The sequence below is a fragment of the Geotrypetes seraphini genome, chromosome 3 (genome assembly GCF_902459505.1).
Source record: "Geotrypetes seraphini chromosome 3, aGeoSer1.1, whole genome shotgun sequence".
Taxonomy (NCBI): domain Eukaryota; kingdom Metazoa; phylum Chordata; class Amphibia; order Gymnophiona; family Dermophiidae; genus Geotrypetes; species Geotrypetes seraphini.
In genome coordinates, this window is record NC_047086.1 from 36,424,106 (window position 1) to 36,438,559 (window position 14,454).

At 42.0% G+C, this 14,454-nt stretch overlaps 1 protein-coding gene across 4 annotated transcripts in view; it reads left to right on the forward strand.

Moving 5' to 3' along the window:
* UFL1 (UFM1 specific ligase 1) overlaps positions 1 to 14,454 on the forward strand; it is a 149,236-nt gene that overhangs the window by 68,132 nt on the left and 66,650 nt on the right. For all 4 annotated transcript variants that reach the window (XM_033937241.1, XM_033937243.1, XM_033937240.1 and 1 more), the window contains one exon: positions 9,624 to 9,770. In XM_033937241.1, the coding sequence (XP_033793132.1) occupies positions 9,624 to 9,770 (147 nt within the window). The remainder of the gene's footprint in view (positions 1 to 9,623; positions 9,771 to 14,454) is intronic.

Below are 14,454 nucleotides of genomic sequence, written 5' to 3' on the forward strand. Positions count from 1 at the left end.
TCCTAGGAACCAAACAGGGTGCAACAGCCTCCATCAAACTTAGATCAGATCACCAATACACCTCAGATAACTTTGAAGGACATGGTTTTATCGATTTACAGCAACTCTGGGCCATGCTCCAGAATATATCAGGAATCTATGGTATTAAGGGCACCAGTGCTGACATCTAAGGTGGTACAGCCTATCCTGGAGACCCATTTTCTGCCTGCAGGCAGCACATAGATGTCAAAGACTTAATGGGCATCAGTGCTAGCATGCACTGAGTTATTGTTGATCTCCATTCCCTCATGGTAGGTGGAGCCTCCCCATGGCACCAGTGGTTTTTGGTACTTTGGTTTGACACTACTGGCCCAGGCTTCACCATGGTATTGGGTATCATGGCTTCACCATGGATTGGGTATCATGAAAACCTGACTGACTAGATGTGTCCCGAGGATTGGCTAGTAAAACAAATTATCTTGGTCCTACAAGCAGGGAGGCATGACTGTTTATCTTGTGGAGATGGGCCACCTTTTACAAGGTAGTTCTCAGAACCATTTAGCTAGAAGGGAAAAAACTGGTGGACAGACTGATTAGGGTCATGCAACCACAGGAGTGGTTTTAAAACATAATTATTGATCTGAGTGTGGTACCTTTCAGTAGGCCTTTTGCCACTTATCTCAACAAGAAGGTTTCTTAGTTCTGCTCCAGATTAGAAGCACACAGCAGCCTAGCCTTGGATGCCTTTCTCCTCTGTTGGGAACATAAGAACATAAGAATAGCCTTACTGGGTCAGACCAATGGTCCATCAAGCCCAGTGGCCCGTTCTCATGGTGGCCAATCCAGATCATTAGTACCTGGCCAAAAAACAAAGTGTAGCAATATTCCATGCTATCAATACAGGGCAAGCAGTGGCTTCCCCCATGTCTTTCTCAATAACAGACTATAGACTTTTCCTCCAGGAATTTGTCCAAACCTTTCTTAAAACCAGCTATGCTATCCACTGTTACCACATCCTCTGGCAACGCGATCCAGAGCTTAACTATTCTCTGAGTGAAAAAAAATTTCCTACTATTGCTTTTAAAAGTATTTCCATGTAACTTCATCGAGTGTCCCCTAGTCTTTGTAATTTTTGACAGAGCGAAAAATCGATCCACTTGTACCCGTTCTACTCCACTCAGGATTTTGTAGACTTCAATCATATCTCCCCTCAGCTGTCTCTTTTCCAAGCTGAAGAGCCCTAACCATTTTAGTCTTTCCTCATATGAGAGGAGTTCCATCCCCTTTACCATCTTGGTCGCTCTTCTTTGAACCTTTTCTAGCGCCACTATATCTTTCTTGAGATAAGGAGACCAGAATTGAACGCAATACTCCAAATGAGGTCGCACCATGGAGCGATACAGGGGCATTATGACATTCTTACCCCCTGTTTTACGAAGCCGCACAGCAACAGCCCCAAAGCCCTTTAAATCTCTATGGGCTTCGGGGCCGTTACCGCAGCTGCTAGCGCGGCTTCGTAAACCAGGCCCTTAGTCTTGTTAACCATACTTTTTAAATAATTCCCAGCATCCTGTTTGCTTTCTTGGCTGCCGCCGCACATTGAGCGAAAGGTTTCATCGTATTGTCTACAATGATACCCAGATCCTTTACTTGGGTGCTAAACCCCAAGATGGACCCTAGCATCCGGTAACTGCAATTCAGGATATTCTTCCCAATGTGCATCATTTTACATTTGTCCACATTAAATTTCATCTGCCACTTGGACGCCCAGTCTTCCAATTTCTTAGGTTCTTCTTTACCCATATCCTTTAATACTTCTCATAGTGAAAACTCTCTCCTGAAACTCAAACAGAAGCACGGAACCATGATTCATATCATATCACACAGATTGGTTCCCTCTATTTCTGGGGCTAGCCTTCAAGAATCCATGGAGATTGGACTGCTTTCTGATACTGAAGATGAGGAGTCCCTCTTACATCTAAATTTCCATTCCCTAGCGCTCATTGCTTGGATGTTGAGAAGTTGGAAGTGAACTTGCTGAAGGTGTGTCTCAGGTTCTGCCAGCTTCCAGGAAAGATTCCACTAGGAGATCATATGGATTCAAATGGAAGAGGTTTTACTCTCCAGTGTAAGATTAACTCCTTAGATCCTTTTTCCTGCCCTACACAAAATCTGATTTGAGACTTGATACCTTCTACACTTGTCAGTCAGGTCTCAAGACCAACTCTGTAAGGGGTCATAACATAAACCTAAACATCAGTGTAGTTGGAGCTTATTGTGTAGAGGGTAAGCCTATCTCTGCTCAGCCTTTAGTTCACTTCATGAAGGGCTTCTACTAAAACTTCCCATCAATTTCCCCACTGTGTCATGGGATCTCAATATTGTCCTTAACCAGCTAATGAAGGCTGACTTTGAGCTACTTAATATCAGTGAGCGTACAAGCCTTAGTAGCTCATCCACATTACACTAAATTTTACAACACAGTGGGTTTGTGCAGGCATCCTAAGTTCCTTCCTAAGGTAATATTTGAGTACTACCTTAGCAGAAAAAAATAGTCGAGACAAAAAAAATCCAGGAACAACGTGCATCTAGAAGATTATTTTATTTGTTTATTTATTTTAAAAATTTCTATATTGTTTAAAACTAAACAGCTTACATAATTTACATACATAATTTTGTAAAAACATAATAAAACAGACACAAAAACAATCATCAGAAATCATATCTACAAACTAATGCCATAGCTTATATAATGAAAGTCATGAATAATTCATCAACTGTGCAGAGAAGAAAATTATTGACTAAAAAAGGCATCTACAAATAATTTTTCCCAAGCTTTATTTAAAGGTTTTCAAATAATATACAGAATGCATGAAAAAATACCAGGTATTTGTACAAAAAACATTCAAAAATGTCCTCCCTCAAGCCCCTCCAAGTTACCATACAGCTTATAAACCAGTTATATCGTAGTCATAACCACCATAATTATTATGCTTTCTCCACTGAATACATACATCCCAGATTTTATGAAACCCCTTCAAACGGCCCCTCCTGTGAACAATTAATTGATAACATTAAACATATTATGATACAATGAAGTGGATGCATGAGGTGTCTTCCGTCCCTTAGCTATCAAAATCTTTGCAGCCATAAAGATATGAATAGCTAATCAACGTATCTCCCTAGATATGCTTGTCACTGGAAAATTCAACAAGCAACATTCTGCTCTCTTGGGATATGTTCTAGAAGTGCATGTCCAGATATTTAACAGCAAGGTGTCCCAGAAAGAAGAAATTTGTGGACATTCCCACCAAACATGTGCAAAGTACCCAACTGCCCACAGTTCACCAACATTTCCCATCCCCAGATTTGTAGATTTTAAAGAGCCTCTCAGGTGTATACTACCATTGTTAAAAGAGCTTGTGGCCATAGTAAGTTTTAAGAAGCCCCGAAATCCCTGCTTCCATTGTTGCTCTGTGAAAGATTTCCCAAGGTTCTGTTCCTGTCTGGCAATATAGTATGAAACAGGGTTGTATTGGAGTACCAGAGCAGAGTGTAAACGAGAAATGCTCCCCTTACCCATGCCTGTCAATAGAGCTGCTTCCAAAGGATTCTCCGACAAACACAGCTCCTTACAAGCCTTACACACTATAAAATCATGAAGTTGTTGATATCCTATATAATAAAACCCTAAGCGCGCCTGCACACTTACGGTTTCGTGTTCCCTGCCGCCGTGTTTTCTGTTCCCTGGCCGAATTCTATTTTAGAACGCGGCGGCAGGGAACGTTCTGGCCACTCCCCTCCTTCCACCCTCACTCACCAACCGCTGGAGGAAGCCTGGCAAGCTCTCTCCCTGCCCGCGTCCTTGGCAGGGAACACACTGGAGCTTCCCCCCTCCCGCCCTCACCAACCGCTGCTGCCGCCACCGCTGATCCTCCTCTTCAAAGCAGCCTGCGATCGTGGCCGACTTTAGTGAACCTCGCAGGCCGCTCTCCAACCTCAGTAGCACGTTCCCTCTGACACACAAGATCGTGTCAGAGGGAACGTGCTACTGAGTTGGAGAGTGGTCTGCGAGGTTCGCTAAAGCCAGCCACGAGGATAAGAACCGGAACAATAGAGGGGGCCAGGGGGAGAGGGAAAGGGGGCTGCTTTGTGGGGAGGGGTGTGCTGCGGACAGACAGCTTTGCTCTGGGGGGGGAGACAGAAGGGGCCATGAAGAGACAGGAAAAGGGGGCTGCTTTGGGGAGAGGGGTGTGCTGGGGACATACAGCTTTGCTCTGGGGGGGAGACAGAAGGGGCCATGGAGAGACAGGGAGAGGGAAAAGGGGGCTGCTTTGGGGGGAAGTGTGCTGGAAACAGACAGCTTTGCTCTGGGGAGGGGGGAGACTGAAGGGGCTATGGAGAAACAGTTAGGGAGAGGGAAAGGGGGCTGCTTTGGGGGGAGGGGTGTGCTGGGTGCAGACAGCTTTGCTCGGGGGGGGGGGGGTGAGGGGAGGAGACAGAAGGACACAGACGGCGGCCAAAGAGAGAGAGAGAAAGAAACACAGACATACAGATACATCTATTCTAGCACCCATTAATGTAACAGGCTTAAAGACTAGTTTAAAAAATAATATTTAAAAGGTTTAATCAATAGGAAATAATATTTATATTTATATATTTTTGATTAAATATGAATGGAAAGGGCAGGTGGGAAGGGAATTAATTTATGTATTTGATGTAATACTAGAAAGAAATTCAAGTGATGTATTTCAAATGTTTTATTATTTGTACACTTGATGTAAGATTAAAAAGTGAATAAAGAATTAAAAAAAAAAATTATCTACACGGTATGCCAAATTTCTTTTGCAATTCTGAAAAAAATTTCAACCTTCCCTCCTGCCATACTTGGCCTAGAACGCATAATGAGTTAGCTGCTCACTGGCGATATGTGTCATCAATAGCCCCTGGCACAAAATCTGGAACATATTGGATAGGGGTAAATTGAAAGTATTGCCTATGAAGGAACACCCTAGTTCTATTTCATATCCGTTCTTCCAGATGATATTTCACATATCCATTAAGCTAGGGAATTGTTTATCACAACTTAGACAGTGAGAGCCAGGGTATCATCAAGAGCAGCAAAGATCCTGCCCAGGATTGCAATAAAGACATCCACGGTTTATGTACCTTAAGCCACCAATAAGAGATCCCCTGTAAAAGGCTGCAGAATGATAGAGGTGAAAATTAGGGACACCCATTCCACCAGTGACTTTAAATTGATATAACATTCCAAATAAAAGCAAAAGCCTTCCTATTTAAGTAACGGAAACAAGCATGTGGAAGAGTAAGTGGTTTGGCCATGAATAGATACAACAACTTAGGCAATATTACCATTTTAAGTGCCTGTACACTGCCTACTCAAGACATATGTAGAGTGTCCCATCTATCCACCTCTTGAAATAGTACACACATTTTAGCCTCAAAATTGAGTTGAGCCTCAAAATAGAGTTGAGCCGGTGCCCTGGTTAAGTTTTCCCCCAAGTAATGAATCAAATTCCACGCCCACCGGAAAGGAAAGGATTGCTGAAGCTGATGTTTTTCTGGGTCTTCAACATTAATACTTAAAATCTCAGATTTTTGCATATTTACCCGGAATCCAGATACCCATCCAAAAGTGCACAGGATCCTTTGCACCACTAGAAGAGATTGCAAAAGCTTAGTCAAAGTCAGCAGAATATCATCTGCAAAAAGCATTACTCGATGGTCCAACCCACCACCAAAAATCCCAATGATTGGGGGTCAACTCGAAATATATGTGCCAATGGTTCAACTTGACAAAGCAAAGAGAAGAAGGGACAAGACACAACCCTGCCTCGTCCCCCGCACTAATTCAAAGGGGGCCATATAACTACCATTAATTTTTTAAGTGGCCAGAAGTTGTCTATATAAAGCTCTATCCGGTGCAGAGAGGGCCCCGACAGGCCCACCTTCCTAAGCACGGCCATAGGAAACGGCCAAGATACCCTGTCGAAGGCCCTCTCCACATCCAGTGAGACCAAGAGTGATGGCTCCCCATCCAAGTGAGCTTGTTCAATCAAATAAAGAGCCCGCTTGGTATTGTCAAAGGTCTTTCATCCCTGGATGAACCCCACCTGATCTTCATATATGAACTGTGGGAGAACTCATTGCAAGCGAGCTGCTATGATCTTCGTGAATAATTTGTAATCTGTCCCCAAAAAGGATATAGGCCTGTAGGACCCACAATACAAAGGGTCTTTACTAGGTTTCGGTAAGATTGTTATCCCGGCCAATCACAAAGAATGGGGGAGGATCGTGCCCTCTCAGGTAGTATTAAAGACTTGGGTCAAGAGCAGAGTTATTTTATTCTCACACACTATTCTTGGCTCCCCTGTTTTTTCTGCTGCTGGAGTTCTACCTTAAGCAGTCAATTTTTTTCTGCCAACATTTTCCTCAAATCTGCATGCCTATAATGGTGAAAGCGCACTGCACTCTCTGGACTGCAAGAGAGCCTTGCCTTTCTATGTGGAGCAAACTAAATCTTATAGAAAAATCACCTAGCTTTTTGTTTCTTTTGACCCAAATAGGATGAGAACTGCCATTGGGAAACAGTCTCTTGAATTGGCTGGCATCTGTTTTACTTCTGCCCAAGCTGGACTGACTCTAGCACAGTGTTTCTCAACTTCTTCAAGCCAAATATCCCCTAAGTCTAACAAATATCAACCGAGTACCCCTTCCCAAGCTCCGCCTCTGCCCCCATAATAATAGTACTAATTGTAATGCAATTTCTTCCATTCATTTTTCATATACACACAATATAATCATATTAACAATACATAATAGTAACTGCAAAATTAAACTACACAAAGCACACTGTATGCAGAGAAAATATTAATTATCATTTAGATTCAGTTTTTTTTTCAAAGAGATCAAGGCAGATGACTTTAAAATATGCAATGTCACCTCAGTAACAGCTACAGAAAAATAGACTAATATAGTGCAAAATATAGACATCAGATTTAATACTCAAAACTGACACATTTCAATCCCTAAATTGAAAATAAAATCATTTTTCCTATCTTTGTTGTCTGATGATTTTATTTTTCTAATCATCATTTCCCAATCTCTGGTTGCACTTCATTCCTCCTGATTGTTTTTCTCTCCTTCTTCACTTTCTGCCCTGGATCCATCTTTGTCATTAATTTTTAACATTCAACTTTTTCCATTTTTCATCTTTCTTCTCAAAATCTACTTTTCCATGTCGTACTTTCCCTTCCTGTCGCTTTCCTCTCCCATAGTCTTGCATCTCTCTCCTTCCCTCCGTGTTTCCATGGTCTGCCATCTCTTTCCTTCCCTCCCTCCTCCCAGTGGTCCGACACCTACCTTCCTACAGTCTGCCATCTCTCTCTCTTTCCCTCCCCTTTCTCCTGGTCAGACATTTTTCTCCCCTCGAAGGGCTCTGCACCTCTCATTCCTCCTTCCCCCAACCCATGGCTAAGGTTCTGTCTCCTGTCTAGGCCCCAACCCTTTAATCTCCCTCTCAACCCCACGATTCTCCACCAGGCCTACTGAGGTACCTGGTGGTCCAGCGGCAGTCTTTGTGGTAGGAGTGCGGCCCTCTCGCTCCTTCCTCCTTATGGCTGCTTTCTAAAATGACTGCTGCGACCTCTCACAGCAGTTCGTGGTACTACTGGAAATGCTACAATAAGATTAAACTAAACTAAACCTTAAGTTTGTATACCGCATCATCTCTATAAACAGAGCTCGACACGGTTTACAGGTAATTCAATAAATGAGAGAAGGACATAAGAAATTAGAGTTTATGAAGAGGATAGCTAGCTTTACATTTAAATAGATAGCTTTACATTTTAAATAGATAGCTTTTTCTTTAAGAAAAAAAGAATGGAGAAAGATAAGACAGGAGGAGAGGAAGGTATTGTTCATACTGCCTGGAAATTAAAAAAAGAGAGCAAAGAAGGAGTACTCATGTTAGTGCTCAAAGGCATCTCTGAAAAAGAAAATTTTTAAAGAACCTTTAAATTTATCTAAATTTGATTCTTCCCTGATATAGGGAGTTCCAAATAAGGGGAGCAGTAACAGCAAAGCAGGTTATATGGCGGGTACAAAAAGTCTTAAGAGAGGGAACAAGAGTTGATTTGGGGACAAAGATTTGAGAGTTCTGATGGGTGCATGAGGAATGAGTAGTTTATCAATGAAGGCTGGTTCTCTAGATTTAAGAGTTTTGAATGTGAGCAATGCAATTTTGAAAGTAATTCTATTGTGGATATCCTGAAAACTTTTCTGGCTGGGTGTGTTTCGAGGACTAGGTTGAGACCCTTCTTTGGAGGGTTATATCACGGCTGCATCAGTAGCCTGCCTGAGGTCAGCTTTAATAGAGGCGATCTGCAGTGTGGATTTCAGTCTACACATTCACATCTCATTACTGCCTAAAACAAGACTCCTAACTGTCCAAGTTAGATTGATCAGACAGTCGTTCAAATTTTATTTGGAGTCTAGAATCCAACTCCACCCTTCCCTTCCCCCTCCCTCCCCCGAATTTGCTTTCTTTTCCTGGCTGAATATTTTTAAAAGGTATTTTTGTTTAGTTTGATTAAAGATTTTGTCTTCGGCAGGCCTCAGTTCCACTCCTCCTTTTCTTTTTAGACAGCTTGGAAGCTAGGGATTCCCATCAGTGAGATTATTTCATCCTGCTTGACCTTGGAGAAAGTGAAGGTGCTATCGGCTATTGCATCAGATTGAACTGGTCCTGCGCAATGGTGACAGGCAGGAAAGCATGCACATACATGGTGAGCTGCAGCCAGATGTTTTTAGAATTTATGCTGGGGAGTGTTCCCTGCACTGGGCTCAGGCTTGGATGGCTTCCTTCAGAAAAAATATTACCGTAATCCTGTTGTTTTTTGTGAATATGTGCTACAGGCAAGTAACTTTGCTTTCCAGCATAGGTTAATGTATATGAATCACTGAAAAGCAAAATTGAAATGTTCCATCTGTGCTACTGCATTCACTTATGACATCCCCGCAGAAATTTTTGTATACCACCTTGGGCTGTCCTGATTTGGGCTGTGAGGCTGGGTTATATATTTTTGTAATAAATAAATACTGTATAATTTGAATAACAGTAATGTTTTCTTTATAAATGTTTAATGATAACTGTTAGAACTCTTGCACTATTCTCATAGGCCTGGAGGTAGGGCGCAGAACCGGTCCTTGGAAATCCCCCCTCCCTGGAATTCCCCCTCCCATCCAGACCCGCAGTTCTCCGTGGTCCTTAAAAGTTGCTACTGTCATGAATTTATTTGCTGTATGAGCAACGAAGTAGAATCATAGACTATGGAAGAAGGCTATATCTGCCGAAACACGGACCATGTTGAGTCCCATTGTTCACCACTGTACACTGTGACCTGTTTTTATTCTGGAGAGTTTTAAAAATATTTTTGGTTTATTAATATTTTATATTTTTATTGGTTTTTCCTGTGTCATTCTTATACGGTATTGTTCCCATTTTTTTGCTGTGGTGGTTTTTATTTAGGCCACATAATGAAAGCTCAAGAAGAGATTTGGTTGCGAACTTTTGCTAACTGCATTTTGCCGACATTAAATCTTTGTTTTCCTTTTGGTTGCAGCTGTGCTGGAGGAGCTGGTTACCAGTGGCCGTTTGAAGGGCACTGTGGTTGGTGGAAGGCAGGACAAGGCTGTATTTATTCCTGATATCTATTCCAGGACCCAGAGTAATTGGGTGGATGCCTTTTTCAAACAAAATGGATACCTAGGTAGTGAGACATTTGTTTAGAGAATGAAAGAAGTCATTATAGAATTTGTAAGATTGATGATAACTCTGGCAGAGTCTGAAATACCTGACTTCTTAGTTCAAGCTCTCTTCTGCATGACCTATTTCTTTTTATTTGTATCTGCTTTCTTAAAATTTGCCTTTATCAACAATACAGTATATTGGTTACAAAATATACAAACAAATCCAAACTTGAGAATGTTTGACCCATTGTTTGCAAGACTATTACACTAGGGCAGGGGTAGGCAATTCCGGACCTCGAGAGCCGGAGCCAGGTCAGGTTTTCAGGATATCTAATATAATAAAACTCTAGCCGCGCATGCGCACTCCATCTGCGTGTTCTGTTTTCCGTGCGCTGTAGGGCACCGGTAGGAGTGCGAATGCGCGCAAATCTCTCTCTGGCCGGCAGAGAATCTGTACACGGGACTCCCTGCTCTTCAGCTCCTCCAGGCAGTGGCAGACCAAACAGGACCCGATCACGGAATCCAAGGTAATGTTCTGACCGAAGTTAAATACTAACTCTATTAAGTTCTAAGCCGCCGCCGCAGCTCCTCTCACGAGCCGCACCTGCGTCGGAGAAGGCTTCCGACGCAGGCAGGGATCATGAGAGAAGCCGCTGCTGCGGCTTGAGCAAGGGTCATTGACGCCATTTGTGAAAGCTTCAGGTTTGAAAATAATTATACATGCAAAATGACACCAGCGCAAGGTTTTTAAAATTATAACCAAGATTTATTGAATTATTGTTTCTATTTTTCCATTATTAGATCAAAAGAACAGCATAATTGCTTACGTTGCGCTCATGGGAGATCATCGTCGTGGCCAAAGGCTGGCCTTCTCACAATGGTCTCGTCTTACTAGCTCCAAAGTTTCTATTATATACTGTTGGCTTTTTGGTGACATCATCATCATAACAGCCAATAACAATTCTATGGGTGGTCTTAAAAGTTTAGACAAAGGAAAAATAAATCCCTCCATGTTTCCATGTTTAACCCTTTCAGGACCAAGGGACATATTTGTCCCATAACTTTAAAATCCTATAAATTTTGATTGGGATAGTCTACAGTTCTAAATTTGATATGTACGGATTCCATTTGATACTGCCTTTATGTAAACAAACTGGTTCCGACATTCATTCATTAGCGTCGTTGCCAGATTGACGAGAAGATTCACTTGCCACACTGTCCATAAGCCAGAAGTTTGATTTTTTTAAAAAAAAATAATGATATTTCACAAAAAAAATCAATTTTTTGGCATCTGCAAGCCCTTTTTACCATAAAAATGTCGTCAAAACCACAAAAATTGGCCTACGATCCTTATGGTCCTGAAAGGGTTAAAAGTTTGGAACAGTACATTTGATTTCTGAATTAATATTATAACATATTCAAAAGAATTCTACAATTATTAACAGGGTGCTGAGAAATGCTCAGCCCTAAAGGAAAAAACTCTTCCTAAGCTGACAGGTTCAAACTGCATAGCCTTACACAGAAACCTTACTCTGGAGGAGGAGGGGGAGTAGATCCCCCTCCCCTCTGCTGGAGACTGATACAGCATCTCAGATTCTAACTTAACTACTTCCAGATGTTACTTTAGGATTTTCCTTAGTGTTTCTTCTTATAATCCATTTATATCACCACATATCACATTCAGGGGCCCCAAACATTCATAATTTCATTCATATCTTGGCCATTCATACTTCATACATTTTATATATCAGTTTAGAGAAAACCAAAAAAACTCTGTGGAGTGACGATGTTCCTAAATGGACTTTATTTGAAAGTATCAAAGTTCAGTTTAGAACACGTTATTTTTCTTTACCAGTCTAAAGCAAGCACAGCTGGTGTTAATTAACCCACGCTGCTGGGAGCGGGAAAAACTCAGAGAGTACAAAGAAGACAGAAAACTAATCACTGGCACAAGATGGTGTCCAAAGACAGGACAGATATAGTACACACAAACAACCTAAACTGGATTCCATGTAATCATGATTTCCACCATGATTTGGCTCAACAGCAAAGTACATACACAGATATTATTATGCTTTCCCTTATATTAATCCTTAGTGTATTTTTCTCTTCTGGCCTTAGCTACATTATATTTAAATTTTTATTCACCTGTTTTTCCGTACGCTTCTATTTGGGCGTGGTCCTTAACTGACACAGATGTTTGTCTAACTAGAATTACCCAGAATCATACAAAAAACTGGCGCTACAAAAATACTGCACTATCATGCTCCGACATCCATTCCCATTTCTGTCCCATAACCAGCACCCCCTGCTGGCCACAAGCCACTACTCAGGCTTACAACTTAAAAACTAACTTCGGTCAGAACTAAAGGTCGTCGTCGGCATCTTCGCTCCTCTCCCCGGCACACCCGAACCCCCGTTCAGCCTCCCATCCGACCATACCTTCGGCTCCTTTAGTCCTTTGCCGCCACTCCTCTTCTCTTCCGCCCCGCGGTCCCGACAAACGTCCTTACTCCAGCAGGGGCCGCAGCACTCTAAACATGCTGCTTTGCGGCCTGCTACTGCCCTGATTTGCTCTGCCTGACACGGCAGAGCAAATCAGGCCAGTAGAAGGCCGCGAAGCAGCGTGTTTAGAGTGCTGTGGCCCCTGCTGGAGTAAGGACGTTTGTTGGGACCGCGGGAAGGGGGCGGCAAGGGACTAAGGGAACCGGCCACACCACGGGATGGGAGGGAAAGGGGGCTGCTTTGGGGGAGGGGTGTGCTGCGAGGCAGACAGCTTTGCTTGGGGGGGTGGGAAGACAGAAGGGGGGCCATGGAGAGACAATCAGGGAGGAACTGGAGGGGGAGAGGGAAAGGGGGCTGCTTTGGGGGAGGGGTGTACTGGGAGGTGGACAGCTTTGCTTGGTGGGGGAAGACAGAAGGGGGGACACGGAGAGACAGTCAGGGAGGAACTGGAGGGGGAGAGGGAAAGGGGGCTGCTTTCTAGCACCCGTTAATGTAACGGGCTTTAACACTAGTCCACAATAAATATGCATGAGATAGATTTGCATCTCAAGGAGACAGTGCATGCAAATCCATCTCATACATATTCATTGCGGATATCCTGAAAACCTGACCTGGCTCTGGCCCTTGAGGACCGGAATTGCCTACCCCTGCACTAGGATACTCCGATTTTTTGTAGTATAGTTATAAACTATTCATTTGAAGTCACTTTACTGTTGGGTAATAGCATAATCTTTATTTTACAAAATAGAATGGTTAAAACCAATGACAGCAGCTAGAGTTGGGGGAGGTAAGGGTAGATTGCTTCAACTTATACATTAACATTGGAGTGAATTCCTATATAAACTTAATTTTTATGAGCAACAGTGATTTTATCATTATTTTATAAATGCAGAGGTCTGTGTCAAATTTAGAAAGAGATTTTATGCAGGGGCATTGAAAATTCTGGGGGTTCAGTATACTTTTTATTCATACAATCGTGGCAAGTGGAGGGCAAGCCTATATAGCAGGAGACCTGATAGGAGCTGTTAGTCTAACCCGGGTATTTACGTGCTTAAAGTTAGGTGCAAGCACTTATGCAAGTCTTACCACCTAATAGCTGCAGATAACACACAATTTACAGTATTTTATATTATGATTGTAAGTTTGAGCCCTACCTGTGTGTACACCGCCTTGCAAATACATGATATATATGGTAAGTAGATATTTACAGAATAGTATTTTTGTAGAATTCTGGCAGTCAAATGTGCCTACAAATGCATGTAAACGCTGCTATTCTAAATGTTTAAGCATTGGTAAATGCACATTAGTGCCTATACTATAGAAATACCTCCTTATTGTGTAAGCTAAAAGAGAGAATGAACCACACTCCAGTAAATTGGTATATATGTATTTTTTTTTTTTCCTCTTGAAAATTTATTTAAAATTTTATCAAAATAGAAAAAAAGGAGAGAAACAAACAATCAATATCAATACCATAATCGTGGAACAATAAATGAGTAAAAACAATTATTCAAGCACAACAGAAAATCGTTAGATACATATAATCAGAGGTAAAAATATTCTATGGTGTTGTGATAAGTAGCGGGAAGATATTCAAGGAAAGAAAAAAAAGTCAGGAGAGAAGAGGGAAAAGAAAGAAAAAGAAGGGTGATGGCGGAGGGCGAAAGGTAAGTAAGAAAGCAATAAGGGGTGAGAAAGAGAAGAGAGAGTCCCCCAGAGGCCAGAAAGAGAGAGAGGAAGAAGTTGGAAAGAGAGATATAAGATATAAAAGACGTTAGGCATTAACTTATGAGCGGTAAGGCATTAGAGAGAATTCAGGTATTCGGTGAACTTAGCCCATTTAATATGGACTTTAGCGTTCAGGGGAATAGCAGCAGAGATCAGCATTTCACGCTTGTGTTGTAGTAGGACAGATTGGTACCAAAAGTGCACGTTTAAGGAATCAAACGATTTCCAGTTTGATAATATGAGTCGCAGAGCGACAATGAGAAGCGTGTTAAATAAGGCATAATGTGGTGCAGTTAAGTCGAGCAAAGGAGTCTCAGATTTCAATATGACCACTATAGGAGAAAAATTGAAAGTAAAATTAAAAATTTTTTGAATAATTGACCAGACATCCGTCCAAAAGTTTTGTAAGCAGGGGCATTCCACAAGCATATGCAGTAAAGTACCTGGATGCAATTTACAGTTCCAGCATTT